The 17,760-nt window shown below is 38.8% G+C and overlaps 1 protein-coding gene across 12 annotated transcripts in view; it reads left to right on the plus strand.

Moving 5' to 3' along the window:
* CYLD (CYLD lysine 63 deubiquitinase) overlaps positions 1–17,198 on the plus strand; it is a 65,059-nt gene extending 47,861 nt beyond the window's left edge. For all 12 annotated transcript variants that reach the window (XM_045076055.1, XM_045076052.1, XM_045076059.1 and 9 more), the window contains 10 exons: positions 938–1,103; positions 3,000–3,141; positions 4,386–4,508; positions 6,622–6,713; positions 7,609–7,675; positions 12,590–12,722; positions 13,637–13,745; positions 14,830–14,948; positions 15,236–15,452; positions 16,814–17,198. In XM_045076055.1, the coding sequence (XP_044931990.1) occupies positions 938–1,103; positions 3,000–3,141; positions 4,386–4,508; positions 6,622–6,713; positions 7,609–7,675; positions 12,590–12,722; positions 13,637–13,745; positions 14,830–14,948; positions 15,236–15,452; positions 16,814–16,998 (1,353 nt within the window). In that variant the 3' untranslated portion in view covers positions 16,999–17,198. The remainder of the gene's footprint in view (positions 1–937; positions 1,104–2,999; positions 3,142–4,385; positions 4,509–6,621; positions 6,714–7,608; positions 7,676–12,589; positions 12,723–13,636; positions 13,746–14,829; positions 14,949–15,235; positions 15,453–16,813) is intronic.
* The last annotated feature ends 562 nt before the right edge of the window (positions 17,199–17,760 follow it).

A 17,760-nucleotide genomic window follows, 5' to 3' on the forward strand; every position in this document is an offset into this window, starting at 1 on the left:
ATGTTTTGTCCAAAAAGACGTCACGAGAGAAAAATTTTATTACCGTGTCGCCCGACTTCTTTGCCACCCATGAAGCACCCGACCCACTTGTTACTGATGTTAGTTGATCTACGTTCAAGTAATGAAAACAGATTTTTAGACTAATGTGTTTAGGCTCATTACATTAAACAGAATACAGTAAGGAAAGCAAGTCTGCTATCAGCTTTCCTTTTCTTCCTCAGTCTCCCTCCCCCAGTCAGTTCTTATATATCATTGGTTTTAAGATTAATTGCCATTTTTAGAGATTTTTTTGAGATCTTTATAGAGGGAAAGATCTTCCCTTTGGAGATTAGGAAAGCGTTTGGCCTTTCATGATCTGGAAGGACCACAGTCCACTCTCACTGTCAGTTCAGTCCGTGATGGGAGAGTTAAACAATGCACCTGTCCAGGAGAGTCCACCCTTGGCCATGACTTCTGGGAACTCATGATTTATAAAATATATTTAACTTTGATTTATAAAATATATTTCTTAAAAAATTTGTTTTATAAAATATATTTAACTTTGATTTATAAAATATATTTCTTAAAAAATTTGTTTGCATGCTAGTGAATGCCACTTTTGGGGAGGGGAAAGTTGTTAAAATAAATCACCTCTGCTCGTTAGTTTCAGTACTTGTGGAAATGGTTAGTCAGTTAACGAGGGGAGGTTTAAGCACACAATTTGGAAGGAAATACATTGAGGACTTCACACTGGATTAAGGAATTAGTTTCTAAAATGATGAGCTGTGGGCCGAAGCACTGGTTAGTCGATCCCTTTTTCCTGATGGAGTTCTAAGGACAGGCGTGATGGGGGGATTCTGAGAAAGGCTGAGTCAGAAACACATCTTAGCAGCCTTTCTTCCTTGTGTGCTCTGTTGTAAGGTGCAGAATAACACCTACTGAAACATTTCTTTTTCAGGAAGATGAATGTGCGGGCTGTACGGATGGAACCTTCAGGGGCACTCGGTACTTCACCTGTGCCCTGAAGAAAGCGCTGTTTGTTAAATTAAAGAGCTGCAGGCCCGACTCTAGGTTTGCGTCTCTGCAGCCAGTCTCCAATCAGATCGAGCGCTGTAACTCTCTAGGTATTCCAGTGCCTTTCTTTTACCTACCAGTCTGGGGTGACCCTGCTACTGATCTCAGGCCATTTGGCCGTAGGGAGTAGTGACAGCGTTTAAATATATTTCTTGCCTGTGTTCATCAGGCATGTAAATCAGTAAAAATTGCTACTTGGTGTATAAGAAGGTTACAGTTGTCCCAAGAGGGGAATTTTGAAAAGAAAGTATCAGGAATAAAATGAGATTTGGAAGGTGAAAAATAGTGGGACTTTATTTTCTTCTTCCTGTTTGTCGCCAGCATTTTAAAAAATGTTTTTAAAATATTTTTTTTTTTAAGATTTTATTTATTTATTTGACAGAGAGAAATTACAAGTACAGTGAGAGGCAGGCAGAGAGAGAGAGAGAAGGAAGCAGGCTCCCTGCTGAGCAGATAGCCCGATGTGGGACTCGATCCCAGGACCCTGAGATCATGACCTGAGCCGAAGGCAGCAGCTTAACCCACTGAGCCACCCAGGCGCCCCATGTTTTTAAAATATTTTATTATTTATGTATTTATTTGACAGAGAGAGGGAGAGAGCACAAGCAGGGGCAGCGGCAGGCAGAGGGAGAGGGAGAAGCAGGCTTCCAGCTGAGCAGGGACCCTAATGCCGGACTTAATCCCAGGAGCCTGGGATCATGATCTGAGCTGAAGGCAGGTGCTCAACTGACTGAGCCACCCAGGCACCCTGGTTGCCAGCATTTAATTTTTAAATACACAGAGGTAGAAATTGAAATGTGACCTCTCTTGAAGTATTAAGTAGACCAATAAGTATCGCTTACCAAGGAGTCAGCATTATTATATGAAGTAGTTTTAGATTGATTGATAGAGGACAGATCCCCTCATCATTCTTAACAGATGACAGAGGGACAGGTGATGCTGTCCCTCTCCAGTTTTGGATAATAGTAGTGAAGCATCTTTTTTTGTTTGTTTGTTTTGTTTTTGCTTTTTCTTGTTTTTGTCAGAGAGAGAGAGAGAGATCACAAGTAGGCATAGAGGCAGAGAGAGAGGGGGAAGCAGGCTCCCTGCTGAGCAGAAAGCCTGATATGGGGCTTGATCCCAGGACCCTGGGATCATGACCCGAACTGAAGGCAGAGGCTTTAACCCACTGAGCCACTCATGTGCCGCAGTTGTGAAGCATCTTGACAGTTAAGAGACTATCATAAAGTCATGTTTATGAAAAGCATTTTTCATTACAGTTGAAGTAGTACTGTGAAATTTTTTAAATATATTTTTTAAAGATTTTATTTATTTATTTGACAGAAAGCAATCACAAGTAGGCAGAGAGGTAGGCAGAGAGAGAGAGGGGGAAGCAGGCTCCCTGCTGAGCAGAGAGCCCGACGTGGGGCTCCATCCCAGGACCCTGAGACCATGACCTGAGCCAAAGGCAGAGGCATTAACCCACTGAACTACCCGGGTGCCCCAGTACTGTGAAATTTTTTTGTTATCTTTTTAGACTTGAGGATGTAATATCTCAGACAAATTATAAAATATTTGGGGAACAAAATATTTCACTTGGCAGATATTTTTTATACAGGTGATGCTGTCCCTCTCCAGTTTTGGATAATGGTTGTGAAGCCTCTGAGAAAGGCTGATCCAGAACACATCTTAGCAGCCTTTCTTCCTTGTGGAAGCAGCCTTCCTTCCACTTTAATATTTTAAAGTGTTTTTTAAATGCTGGAGGAAGTGAGGTTGAAGTGGACAATAGCATTTTTGCAAGCCAAGCTGAAGAACAATGAACCCAAACCTACCTTTTACTTAGTTTTAAGTCATGAAACAAATTTTGCCTCTGAATACAAAAATGTATTTTACAATGAAGAGCTATATGGGAGTACCTATTGGAAGAGTTAAAAGGGTACTTTCCATTTTCATTTTTATGTTTGCAGCATTTGGAGGCTACTTGAGTGAAGTAGTGGAAGAAAATACCCCACCCAAAATGGAAAAAGAAGGTTTAGAGATAATGATTGGAAAGAAGAAGGGTATCCAGGGTCATTACAATTCTTGTTACTTAGACTCAACCTTATTCTGGTAAGTTTCAAATGAATGCAATAGGGGTATCATTCCATGGGTGCAGAGATGCGTGTGTAAGCTGCGTGCTTGTTGCTTGTGCGTGAAAGAAAGAAACTGCTACCGTGCCTTTGAGTAAGGAAACCAGGTGGCTAGGGAACAGGAAAAAAAGGGAGGTTGACACTTCTTAATACCCTTTAGAAACTATGGAACATGCTCTTGTGCTCGTATCCAAAAAACTACTATGAAAGTAATGCCCTGAGTGAGGAGGTCGGGGGGCAGGGGACAGATATCCCGGCGGTGTCTGGGAAATCATGTGACTGAAGAGGATTAAGAGAATTTATTTTTAAGAACTATTTTCAGTAGAAGCACAGTTGCCCTCATATATGTAGTTTATTCTAAAGTTGAACGACTTAATGTGGCAGAAAGTTTTACACTGAGATGGAACCAAGTATGCGGCCAGTTAAGTTGAGTGTAACTGAGCAGCTCCATACAGCTGCGTTGTAAGAGTTAGAAAGTCAATGGGGTGTTAACATTTTAAAAGTGGGGAGAAGAATTAATGTGGTTGGCCATTCTTTTTGGCAGAATACTTTACATCTCTGAGGTGTGTGGACAAAAACAAGCCCAACAGAATTGATACAAGACTTTTTAGATTTCCTGAGGAAAAATTTGTATTAGCCAAATTTCCTTTTTCTTTGATCTCAGCAAGTCACTGCTGTTAGTCACTCAAGTGATTTTTGGCACAAGTGATTTTGGCATTTAAAAGAAACTTCTATCTCTGCAGAGGGCTGTGTGGGGAGAGGAGTATAATATCTGGAGTGAGTTATATATTGCGTGTGTGTATGCCTTGGGAAGTAGTTTCAAACTTCCTCCTCTGTTATCTTGGACTCAGATGCGTAGGACCCTTTTCAAAACCTTTTACAAAAAAGTTCTCTTAATATGCTTGAGGCATGTTTTTGCCCTTTAACACTGTCAATCTGTAGTTTGTTTTCTTAATATTGGTATTTTTAACTTAGAAGGATCTCTAGACCCTGATGATTAAATGATGGGAACCTTAATGGTGTCTCTGGTACCTGTATTAATGGAAAGCACTAATTTGTGCGTTCCTTGCTCTCCAGACTTTGCGTGCTTTCTCTCCACATTCTTTTTAATCTCTGTTTCCCAGAAAATATGGTTTTAGTATCTATTTAGTATCTTTTTAGTATTCTGTTTAGTATCTGTAATACGTGTATGGCATGAGGAAAAATATTCCTTTTATTTTACAGCTTGTTTGCTTTTAGTTCTGTTCTGGACACTGTATTACTTCGACCTAAAGAAAAGAATGATGTAGAATATTATAGTGAAACTCAGGAGCTACTGAGGACAGAAATTGTTAATCCTCTGAGAATGTAAGTAGAAGATCTATAGTTATTTTGCCTTTAGATGGTGTCCCATTTGCTGTTTTTTGGTGTAGTAATTAATTTATACCTGCTTGCATTTTTAACAAGAATTGTTAAAATGGGTACAGATTTGTTCTCTTGATGAAGTATAATGATTGACCCTTTGCTGCCTTTACTTTTTAACATTTACTGCCTTTACTTTTTTAATGTCTTATATCTGGTTAAGGGTAGCACATAGTGTGTGCCATAAAGTGGTAAAACCATTTTGGTAGAGAATAGTCATTTTAGTAATTGTAGTAGGTTTAGAAAAGCTGATACAAAGTACGGGGTACTCTTCTGTTATAGCTGATTCTAGCAGTTACCTTAACAGTGATTGTGCTCTCTGGTCCAGCTGGCCTAGTCTGGCTTCTTAATTTTATCTGGGAAAAAAAAAAGGAGCAAAGAAAAATTTTAATTTGCAGAGTAGCTGGTATTTGGTATTCTTGTATTAGCAAAAGATGCGATGTATTTTACTAACACATTTCTTAGTTACAGGAATATATTTAGGCCTCCCTGCACATCCTGTAAAATTGTGTTTGGTTATTTCTTAGTTTATGGATTATAAATATGTCTTTCTTTAGTCACAGGAAACAATTTGTGATGGTACAAGCCCAAGTGATGAGACATCTAGGAAAGACACTTCGTAAATGGTAGTAGTGACGTGTGATAATGTCACATTATAAAATTTAAACTATGAAGTGTTAGGGCCCTAGACTATAAAGGAAATCTGTTCACTTGGGAATGTAGGGAACAAACTATCTAAGTTAAAGTCCATGTTAATTTAAATCTTGGGACCCTTTTCTTATTTAACAATTAAAATTTAAAAGTAGTTTGATCCAAGAATTTGAGACAAAAATGCAGAAGATTGAATAATAAAGGGCATCCAGAGTGGCGTGTTGTATAACATGGCTAAGAAAGTAAATTATTATCGAATAAATCTCCCTCCTTATATCTTCTCTTTACATTCTGCAATGGTGAAAATGGCTCTTGATTTCACCCTTTAAGATGATTATGAGTCTTGATTTCGGCAACAGTTATTTTATGAGGCAAATTTTTAAGTTTACTGTCCATTTCGTCTCCCAGGACAGATCAAATCCAAAACTCTACACCATTTCCTTCTTTCCTTCCCAAACATCTTAAGTCCAGACATTATTTGGATGCTGTCGTCCAGCCAGTTAAGAATCATGCTTAACCAGACTCTGTCACCCTGTCCATAGCAAGGACCTTGGCAGGTGCCTTGTTGTGATCAAGATTCCCTGTGTCTGCAGCATTCCTCTCTCTAATATAGCTGACTGGTTTCACTTGGTACTGAAGACTCTGCTTTCTCTTTTCAAGCTCCTCAAAGGCAGAGACCCTGTTTTCTCACCTTATTCATTTTTGTATTCCCAGTGGCTCACAGGTTAGATTACTGTGTGAAGTGGTGGATGCTCAGGGTACGTTGGTTACAGAGAGTTAGCGAGTGAATGAATTGTCAATATACAAAATGGATATTCGATCAGCTAGCTTTGGCTTGCTCTTGTTAAACTTGTGCTGGCCTCTCAGCTTTCTTCCAAAGGCATTTTTAACATTAGAATTTTGTCGGATCCCCGTGGAGTGTACCGAACGTGTCCTGTATTCAGATAAAGATGGGAGACTGTCATGCACATGGTGACCTCCTTGACTGCACATTTTCAATTTTTGGTTTCTTATCAAGGCCCTTTACCATTCCCTTTGGCAGCTTTTTCAGTGTCTGGTATTAAAAGGACTGTCTCTCAAAGTTTGTTTTTTTTTAAGTAAATGCTTTAATTTCTTTAAGCAAATAGAAACAGAAGATCAGTCATCGTAATTTAAAAATGCTTTTTCTTACATTAGTGTATGATAGCTGCTAGTCAGGCGTGGTAATGTCTGGGGTTATTCTGGTGCTAGATTTTTAATTTACAAACCTCAAGAAGCAGCCTTTAACTGTGATTTTGAGAATAATTGTCTAGCCTAAGAGTTTATCTATGACATATTGAAATTATATAAGAACTGTGTGGTTATCAAAATGGGTTATACTAATTTAATATATATGCCAGTATTAATTAATTGTTTTTTACTAACTTAGATACGGATATGTGTGTGCAACAAAGATTATGAAACTGAGGAAAATACTTGAAAAAGTTGAGGCTGCATCAGGATTTACCTCCGAAGAAAAAGGTGGCTCTTAATTTATAGGATGTGCAATAAAAGTAACTTGAAAGCATATACTAAATTATTGGCGGAAATGTGTATCTATGTTGTTTGGGGGATTTTATTTTAAACTAAAAATTCCTTTCTGTGTGATGTAAAATTTTTTAAGTTCTTTTTTAAAGTTTTTACTTAAATTCCAGTTAGTTAACATGCAGTGTAATATTATTTTCTGTGTAATGGATAGTTTTGCCCCCTTTTTGTAAATGCTTTATCTCTTCTAAAAGTGAGCGATGTATGGGAAAATGACCCCCTTTGAGAAGCTGTCTAGTTGTAGTACATTGAATTCAAAAATAGTTTTTGTCTTTCCTTCCAGCAGTGGTATTCACTTGGGTTGTGTAGGGTTCATCCCCATTTTTCCAGTTAGCTTTCCTTGTTATAAAGGGTATTAACACAGCAAACTAAAATTAGGTTTATGGTCAGAGACCATGTTTTAATCTATTCTTCACTAATGGATTTTCTCGGAGATTCAGCTCCTGACTGTGAACATGTTAGCTGCCTATTGTAACCAGCTATGATGTGTAGAGACTTGGTACTCATTCAAATAACAGGAAGAAACAAGATTATATTTCCAGTTTTATTCTACTTAACCGCCAGAAGAAATTAGAATTATTTCATTATACACAAATTATTATACCTTTTCATACACAGTAAAGTTTTTAATAACAAAATTGGACTGTCCTACTTTGTCATAACTATTAAATATCCTTTATAGTTTTCATTAGGGAGGGAAACTTGAGATATGCTTTTAATTGAAAAAGTATCAATTATGAAAGTGAATTTAGAATCAGAATATAAGTGTTAAAAATAAAAATGGAATGATTTAAACATTTTGTCTGTGACTTATTTTTTTATTTTCTCCTAGATCCTGAAGAATTCTTGAATATCCTGTTTCATCATATTTTAAGGGTAGAGCCATTGCTAAAAATAAGGTAACTTTTAAATTGTTACAGAAGCATTGGAAAATAGGCGATCTTCATTTTCTCTGCCATCATTCCATAGAAATGATTTCTTTAGTGATTATGTAATATTGTATTTGTTTAGGAATCTTAATATGCTAGGTTCCTACAATGCAAATTAATTTAACTATTTAATTATGTAATTAATTAATTAAATTATTGTCCTCCCCATAGTATCATACTTAACTGGAAGAGTAAATCCAGTGTAAATTTGTGCTTTTAATTTTAACCCTGGTAATCAATATTATTACAAATCATTTTCTTACAAAACTGTACCTAAATATTTTTATAATTTAATTAATGAAAGATTCTAAAGGAAATTAAGATTCTAAGAGAATCTTATTCTAGGAGTGCATGTGTGGCTCAGTCTGTTGAACGTCCAATTCTTGATTTCAGCTCAGGGGATGATCTCAGGGTTCTGGGATGGAGCCCGGGTGTCTGGCTCTGCACTCAGTGGGGAAGTGGTGAGTCTGCCTGAGATTATCGCCATCTGCACCCCCACACCTCCCCTGCTCAGCTTACTCTCTCTCTCTCTCTCTAAAGTGGATAGATTAATCTTAAAAAAAAAAAAAAAAAAAGAGGGAGAGAGAGAGAATCTTATTCTAGCCCAGTCAACTACCATGAGAATGCTGTTTTTGATGATCTGTCCCTTAGAGAATTAGCTTAGCCTCATATTAGCTCTCTTGTTCCCAGTTTTGTGACTTAGCCTTTTTTTCCTCCTCCATTTTGAATGAAAGTCTCTAATCTAATGTACTGAAGTTGTTAGCGAGATAGTCTAAATGGATGAATTTAGATGGTTAATCCAGATGGTTTAACGTTCGCAGTCTAAATGCTGGACCGTTTTATACTTCAGCTTGGGTTCCTCTGTTGAAAATCTTGCTGATTTACTCTTTACGTCCTAAGAGCTGGTCACAGACAAATACTCTTACACGTCTTTGTGTTGTAGGTGATACTGTTTGATGCCAGTGGATAGGAGGGGGGGAAAGGAGGATAGTGCCACAGTTACAGTTTGGTATTGTTTGGAAGTTTTAATTAATGAAAGAAGACGTAATGCATAAACATCAAGAATACGTAGCTATTACCATCTTTGGATAGAGAATAGATATATGTACATTTAGAAAATCCTAGAGAATTGTTCAGAAACTACTGGAATTAACATAAGAATTTGTAATTTGACTGTGTAGACAATAATCATGGAGAAATCAATAGCATTTCTGTATACCTTCTAGCAAATATGAAAAAGAGATGCTTTCATACTTCATGGAAGTTTAAAATGCCAAGAAATCAATTTTATTGAGATGGGTTTTTTAAAAGACTTGCCCAGAGCTCAAAGGTGATTTGATTAATTAGTGAGAAAGATTGTGTTCCAGGTAGGAATAGTAAATTACTTTGAGGCGTTAATTTTTTACAGAGTCATTTGTACCTAAACAGAATCTTAACTTTTTTATTTTTGAACTCAGTGAAGTGATTTTAGGGTTCTTTACAGGATGAAATGGGTGAAAACACTGAAGTTTGAAAGTTTTTTTAAAAAAAGAATTCTATTATAAGCTATAAGGCAAAGCAATAGACATTAAACAGTGTGATACTATATAAAAGTAGACCAATAGACCTGAATAGGGAGCTCAAAAATAGAATCTCAGTATAAGTCAGCTTTTAGACACAAATGAGGAAAGAAAGCTGTGTTTAATATATAATGTGGGAAATGTCACAGGCTGTTTGGGAGAAAAAAGTCATTTTTGTTTTCCTCTGGAAGAGTTAAATTTCAGATGATGAAAACAATTGTCTTTATTTCGCCCCCTGTAGCCCAACACCCTTTGAGAATGTCGTAGACTCTCAGTAATAACAAGGATGAAAACAGCTGTGAATCTCAGGGGGTGAGGAGGGCTGGATCCATGTAGGAGTGTGTCTCGGTGCTTGAAGGTCTTGACGGGTTTGGAGAGGGTTATGGGAAGTTCTGCCACCCCTTGGAGGAGTCACCGCTCTCCTCCCCTTTCAGTGGCCTCTTTGTAAGGGGAGGCACTCCTTTAAAGATTATAAGAAGATATAAAAAGATACTTTGGACATTAGCTTTTCTTTCCCAAGTGTCATTCTTTACCTGCACGAGCTTTCTTTCTGAGGGAGAGTCTGCTGATGTAACAACTAGGGAGAGGAGTACGGTGAACTCCGAAATAGTGGAACAGTCTGAGAGACTGCGCAGAAGTCTTATAGGACTGACGAGACGAAGGATGTAGCCACCTGGGAGGATAAATGCGGATTAGATAACAAACAAAATCAAATAAACGAAAATAGAATTCCCAGCAATAGAGTTTAAAAGTGTCTATGTCTGTATAAATGCTTTCTGGCTGGGAGGGGGTGTGTCACTGGATGCAGTATGTACAGCTGAAGAGAGAATTGCTCGTTTGGAAGGTAGATCTGAGGAAAGTACTTGGAATGTAGCCCCAAGGGAAAGAAGATGGAAAACAAGAGAGGGTAAGAGATGTGGAAGACAGATTCTAAATGCAGTTCTAGGAGACATTAGAGAGAATGGGGAAGAAGCAATATTTTGATAGATGATAGCCGAAAAATTTCCAGAATTTTTGGCAGACTTAAGTTCTAAGAAGAAAGGTGCACAGGAATCCTGAGCAGGAAGAACCAGGACTAAATCACCTAACTCAGACACTTACTACAGACAGTACTTTAGAAAGACAAAGCTGCATTTAGAACAAAGGAGTAGTCTCTAGAAACAAAGAAGATTTAAGGTCAGAAATGTAGGTTAATTAAGCCTCCATATTCAAAAACCAATAACAGTAGTACTGGCAATGATGGTTCCTGTGGGGTGTTAAAGAGAAGGTGAAACTGAAGTCTTAGCCATTGGTAAGAGGATAGTGCACGGAGGCAAAGAAAGAAAAATTCCAAGCAAAAGAAGGAAATAAAATCGGCAACAAGAAGCAAAGGTGCAGGCAGTGTTACTGAATGCCTCTCATTGTAGAACATGGCCTGCATGTTCTATCCCACCATGCTAGATGGTGCAGAATCGGTAAAGAATTTTAGCGGCTACCCGTGAAGGTCTGTGTTAGGAAAGTAGACAGACCAATTATCATACAGTTCCATGAATGGTTTTATCTCCTCCATAGATAATATGTTTTCTTTTAGGGTCAATGCAGCATTTGTACCCTTTTGCTTTTAGATTTTCCTAGTGGAAAACGGCAATCCAAATTGTACAGTTTTGTACCATCCAGCTTTGGTACAGTTTTGTACCATTACAGCTTTGTTGTAATTCTTGCGTATGGCTTGCTAATTACTCCAGCGTTTTAGCCTTCTAAAAACGGTGGTAATGAGATTTGCGTGCTTGTTTTTTTTTTCTCCCCCACATCCCAACCAGGCTCCTAATCTGTCTGCCTCAGTATCACAAAGCTGTTGGTCATCTCCTCATTTCTGGCTCCCTCTCTTGATGTCTGCCTCCCGGGTTCCCGTCAGCCACGATTCCTCTTCCCCCCACCATTATTATTTCAAATTGTTGCAGCTTCTGACCTCTACCACTTTATGCTTTCTTAGTTTCCTGTCCTATTTTTTTCCCTTTTACCTATTGCATTTTTTTTTTTTTAATGCTTCTGGCTTTCACAGAAAAATGCTGGTCTTTTACAGTCATCAACAACCAAGTAAAATATTGATCTAGCATAATCTTCAGGTTTTTTGATTATCATTTGTTTTTATTTGTTGTGGGTTTTTGTGAATCTCCTGGCTTTGTTAACAAGTAAGTTTTGTTTATTTCAGGAGATAAGTTGCTTTGGAAAGCTGAGGGCTTCTGAAGGTTGGTCTCTGAACAGCTGTTCCATTATGAACACTATGTTAATAAATTTCTATAAAAATCTTGAAATCTAGCTGTAAATAGGTTGATTGTATACCCAGAAACTCTGCTGAAAAGGTAAATAGTAAAGATTATCAGTCCTTTTGTTAGAGTTAATTTTTTAAAGATTAATGACAATCTGTAGTAAAGTAATTAGTTAGTTAATTTAAGATTTCATTTATTTAAAGAGGAGAGAGAGCACATGTGTGAGCAGGGGAAGGGCCAGGGAGAGGGAGCCCAAGCAGACTCCACACTGAGTGCTGATCCTGACGTGGGGCTTGATCCCTCAACCCTGAGACTATGACCTGGAGTCGAAATCAAGAGTTGAACTCCCAACAGACCAAGCCACCCCAAGTGCCCCTGTTATAAAATATTTAAAAGGTCAGTGTGAGTAAATTGCTAACACTGTGACGGGCGTGTAGTAGGAGCTTACTTGGTATTTGTTGAATAAATGAATGAGGGTCTAAAGAGACAGCATGCTTTCATGGAAAGAATAGTCAGTGGTTGATATGAAACCGGGTTTCTACACCTAGCTCTGCTTTAAGTTGCTGGGAAGCAATGACCATTCTTTAATAGAACTCAGGGCCTTCATTTTAGAAGTGAAACACTGGGTCTGTCCCATTCAGAGACATAAGAATTTATTTTCCTGTTTCAAGCACTAAATGCTTTTTAGATTTTGAACAGTTCATCAATAGTTTAATGGGTTGTTGATTAAAAATACTTTTTAAATTTGGACAGTTAAGTTGAACCAAACAATTTTAGCTTCTGGTTATTGTTCGGACAGTGCTTCTCACTACAAATGTTATTCCTTTATTTTTCTGCTGACCACTAAGGGGACTTTTGGATATGAAAACTAAGATAAGAACTCATTTTTATGGTTTTATGCAACTTACATGTAATTAATTAATCTGCATTATTGTCTTTCACCTGTTGTTCGCAATGACCTGGGGACACCATCAATGTCATAGGATTTTCTGTCCTCAAATACTGCTGGGACAGCTTCATGTTCTGACTGAAGCATTTTGTAGAGAAATCATATGTTTCTTTCTGCATGTTTTTAGATCAGCAGGTCAAAAAGTACAAGATTGTTACTTCTATCAGATTTTTATGGAAAAAAATGAGAAAGTTGGAGTTCCTACAATTCAGCAGTTATTAGAATGGTCTTTTATCAACAGTAACCTGAAATTTGCAGAGGTTAGTGATATTATATTTTGTGGGACAGTGCTTAGTAATCTTGAAACTACTACTAGATTTAATAACTGTTAATTTTACCCTACTGAGAACACAGTAGCTGTTAACAAAACACAAATTAAAAAAAAAAAAGTTCAGTGTTTCAGTTGTGTTCTTGTAGAAAATGCCTTAGAATTAAGATTGGACTTTCTGGATTTTTGGTGCCAAAGAAAATATAAAGTTAATTTGTAACTTGAAAACTTTTAAGTAGTTTTTGAGGGAAAAGAAGAATTGTGTTTTTTTTTTTAAATGTCATTTTACCCAGTTTAATGTTTCACCTAAGCATATTAGCCAAACCTCAAAAAAGAATGTTTACTTTTCCTTCAACAAGAGACCAAATAAATTCACTTATATTGGTTTGTTAGTGAACAAGTGATAGAAATTATTTTTCTTTTATTGTTTTCTGTGTCTTCATGATCTTAGTGGTACATGCTTGTGGTTTATTTTCATTGAATTTATTTCTGAAAGAATGTCTGGTAAAGCTTTTAACGGCTACAGTTATTTGTTGAAATAGAAGGAATTGTGTCCTTGGGTGACCACAGTTTCTTTATTATACTTGCCAAAACAATTTTTCTAAAATGTTTATTTTAAATATAAACCCACAGTGGAGTATTACTCTAGAATGTCATCATATTGTTAGAGCCCCAGGGTTGCTGACCTGCCCAACCTCTGGGTGTCCATGTAACGGATCCTGGACCACTTGAGAACTTGTGGCTCAGTGGTGCTCTGGCCATCTCATTCATGTTTGGATCCCATGTACAGGCCATCCATGTTACGGCAGAACCACTACTTGGCATGATGACCAGGACTGCTTTGGTTTCATAGGGAAATTTTTTTTCAGCACTTCGATTCTAAAAATACGTTTATTTTGTTTTTAGGCACCATCATGTCTGATTATTCAGATGCCTCGATTTGGAAAAGATTTTAAACTGTTTAAAAAAATTTTCCCTTCTCTGGAGTTAAATATAACAGATTTACTTGAGGACAGTAAGTATAAGATTTTTCAGTTTGTTTTGTTTATTTTTCGCAAATAGGCCAGTCTCATTAATTATGAGTCAGAGTCTAACAGGATGTGGTTCTTCTAAGAGGCAATTCAGTATCTGAAGAGCCTAGAAACACTAAGCTAGTACTTCCAGTTCTAGGTGTTCCAAGAAAGTAATCAGAGATGCAAGTCAATATTCTATATGCAAATGTAATTATTGTCACATGATGAAGAAATTAGGAACAAGTTATTTGAGAGAAGAGTAGTTAAATGAATTATGGTGTATCTATGCAATGAAAGCACTGCTGTTAAACTTCATGTTTGTGAAGACCAGACAGCATGGAGGTAGTTATGACATAATATTAAGTGAAAAGGGAGGTCGGTGCTTTCTATAAGAGGACCACCCCCCCCAACGCACATGCACACACACACACACAGGGTTACATAAATCTGCAGATATAAAATTACTGGAGAAAATTCACAATGTTGTGACAGTGGTTATCTCTTACTAACTGAAATTGTAGATGCTTACAGTTTTCTTCTTTATGTTTTTTTGATTCTTTGAATTTTTATCAGATGTTTTCACACAGTTTATAATTGTGTGAAAACATTCTAGAATACAGTGTTTTTAAAAAACTGTCACTTATCACTGTTTTTAAACAATTGAGCACCTGGGTGGCTCATTTGGTTAAGTGGCTGCCTTCAGTGCAGGTCATGATCCCAGGGTCCTGGGACTGAGCCCTACACCTCGAATCAGGCTCCCTACTCAGTGGGAAGCCTGCTTCTCCTTCTCCCTGCCTCTGTCCTTGCTCCCTCTCAGTTGCACACTCTCTCTCTCTCTCAAATAAGTCTTAAAACACAAAACAAAACAAAACAAAACAAAAAACCAACTGTCACTTGATCATAGAAAATGTCTTTTAAAGATATCCTGAGTCCATGGAAATACAGCATAACATTTATGGGGACAGACAGCGGTGGACTTGTTGAGTCTAAGTCCTCAATGAAACTTACCTTTTCCTTTTAATTTTTTTAATGGAAGAATGCATGTTTAGAGGCCCCGTAACCTCTCTCCCACCCCTGCCATTTCAGCCCCCAGGCAGTGCCGGATATGCGGGGGGCTCGCCATGTATGAGTGTAGAGAGTGTTACGACGACCCTGACATCTCCGCCGGAAACATCAAGCAGTTCTGTAAAACCTGCAACACTCAAGTAAGTTTGACGTCCCTGAATGGAAGTTCTCTCCTTAAACAGGAAGTTACTGGTAGTTGGAAACATTTCAGGTTTTGGAGAGTTTTCAAAACCATGATTAATTCAAAACCAGGTGTGGCTTCATAATCAAGAGGTGTGGCTCATGTGTCTTCTGATTCCCCGGGGGGCTGTTGAGAAGTACTTGGTTGCCGTTTATAGGGTTGAGTTCAGTTAGAGGAGGTGGAGCCCATCTGCTGGAGACACTGAGTCTGGCTCACCAGTGACATTCTCTTCATGGTCCATCTCAGGTCCACCTTCACCCCAAGAGACTAAACCACAAATATAACCCGGTGTCACTTCCCAAAGATTTACCTGACTGGGACTGGAGGCACGGCTGCATCCCCTGCCAGAAGATGGAATTGTTTGCCGTTCTCTGCATAGAGACGAGCCACTATGTCGCCTTTGTGAAGTACGGGAAGGACGACTCGGCCTGGCTCTTCTTTGACAGCATGGCTGATCGGGATGGTATTTTATTTTATTTTTATTTATTTCCTTTTTAAGATTTTACTTACTTATTTGGGAGATAAAAGAAGAGAGAGAAAGGGAGAGCACCAGTGAGGGGAGCGGCAGGGGGACAGGGGGATGCAGACTGCCCGCTGAGCAGGGAACCTGACCCAGGGCTCAATCCAAGGACCTGCGACCATGACCTGAGCTGCAGGCAGATGCTTAACCGACTGAGCCACCCAGGTGCCCCCAGGATGGTACTGTAAGAACTTCTCTTCTACGTGTGGCACCGTTTTAGTTTGTAGTGGGATAGAGCTCATAGAGCATAGTCTGTTCTGAGTGATAGAATAGTGTCTGTGGAAAGCCTCTCAGGAGTATGCTGGTGTGGGAGTCTTTCTATCTTGAAATGCATATGTGGCCCTGTCACTGAATTGAGGAATAATCGCATTGTGATATTTTGACACACGTGGTTTTTATTAAAGTAAGAATCCTAAACTACTTATTTTAGTGCTGAGAGGTTTTCCTTTCAGCTTCGTCTCCTTTTACTCTCGGGCTCCTCTCCTTGTCCATACCCACCATAGCTGCTGTGTTGTCTTCTAAACGATGAAGCAAAGAATAGAAATTAATTTCTTCTTTGGAAAAATAAGCCTGTTACGCATGTAATGTTTCTTCCCGAAATGGGGAGTGTGCTGCATCTTCTCGGCCGTGTTCGAGCATGCTTCGGCATAATTTAACAAGCACCTAATAAGCGCGTGTGCAGGAACAGGGGCTCTCACATAGCTGGAAAGCATCCAGGGGTCAGACATTTGGAAAAGCCTTTGAGAGGCCAGGCTGGGAGAGCCTTTCTGGGAGCCCCTAAAACCACCCCAGCATCCTCCTTCAGTCTGATGATGTGTGAGAAACAAAGCCTTGCGAGCCTGGCACAAATACGTATTTAAAATTTAGGGACGTGACATATCATTCATTTCGCTACATGTGCCCTAAACCTGATGATCTCATGGTGGAGCAGCCGGGTCCTTCTGTCTGGGAAGGGACACGGGCCGTGATGAGTTGGTTGTTGTGTGATTACCTATATGGAACGCTATTCCCTCACTAAATGCAGAGAAGCCGATAAAGTAGGTTTTGGACTTCACTCAGGATATGCTTCCTTTTATTAATTTTATTCCATTGGCCCCAGGATCCTTTCAGAAACCAAGAAGTGAGAACACTAAGACTTAAAAGGACCCTTGAACTTCTAGGAATCAGAAGTAAAATACGGTCCTTCAGATCTTGGAAGGCAGCCTCCGCTAAATTTAGAGTTGTAAAATTACTTTGGTAGGTCAGGGCGGCCAAGGGGCTTAGAACTCGCCTGCCCTAAATAGGGTTCTTCCTCTTTTCCTCAGGCGGCCAGAACGGCTTCAACATTCCTCAAGTCACCCCGTGCCCAGAAGTGGGGGAGTACCTGAAAATGTCTCCCGAGGACCTGCACTCCCTGGACTCCAGAAGGATCCAAGGCTGCGCACGAAGACTTCTCTGTGATGCGTACATGTGCATGTACCAGAGCCCGACCATGAGTCTGTACAAGTAATGGGGCAGCTGGGCAGGGGCGGCGGCCGGAGGCGCGGTGGTCCGCTCGCATTTGCCCCGAGCTGGCGGTTTTGTTCCGCGTCCATTGCCGGCAATGGATGTCTTTGTGGTGGTGATCCTGCCGAAAAGGAGTCCTGTGTTTAAAAAAACCCATTGCTTTTGTGTTACCGAAGTATTTAATAAGAAGCATTTTGCACTCTAGAAAGTATGTTTGTGTTGGTTTTTTAAGAAGTCTAAATGAAGTTATTAACACCTGAAGCTTTAAGTTAAGTGCATCGATCCTACAATATTTTTGGAAGCATAAAATTTTAATTGTGACAGTTTAAAACCTCTTTTAGTCCATTGAGGATGTAAATAAATGTGTCTTCTTTATGGACCAAGAATATGAAATCATTTTCCCTTTTAGCTATTGGTTGCCTTGAGGAAGAAATATGTTGGCTTTATTAAGAGTCTGCTTTCATACCAGTTAAGATAATTGTGCCGAGTTTGATTTGTTAATTCTCTCTTATATAGTGCTGAGTCCCGCATGCACATACCCCATTGAGCTCCTGTGTCTCTGCCAAATAGTGGCCAGAAGAGTACTTCCATCCCTTTAATGGTGGTGTTTTCTATTTGTTCTGGTTTTGAGGCATCTCAGTGATTTTTGTCATAAAACGTCTATTTTTGATGTAATTTTCCTGGGGGATTTGAATATACAGCAATTGAAGCTCTTCATTCACACCAGTAACGGTCAGCTGAGAAGTTTGGTTGTTGTTGTTGTCGT

The sequence above is a fragment of the Mustela putorius genome, unplaced genomic scaffold (genome assembly GCF_011764305.1).
Source record: "Mustela putorius furo isolate JIRA1106 unplaced genomic scaffold, ASM1176430v1.1 tig00000174_pilon_pilon_pilon, whole genome shotgun sequence".
NCBI classification, from domain to species: Eukaryota; Metazoa; Chordata; class Mammalia; order Carnivora; family Mustelidae; genus Mustela; species Mustela putorius.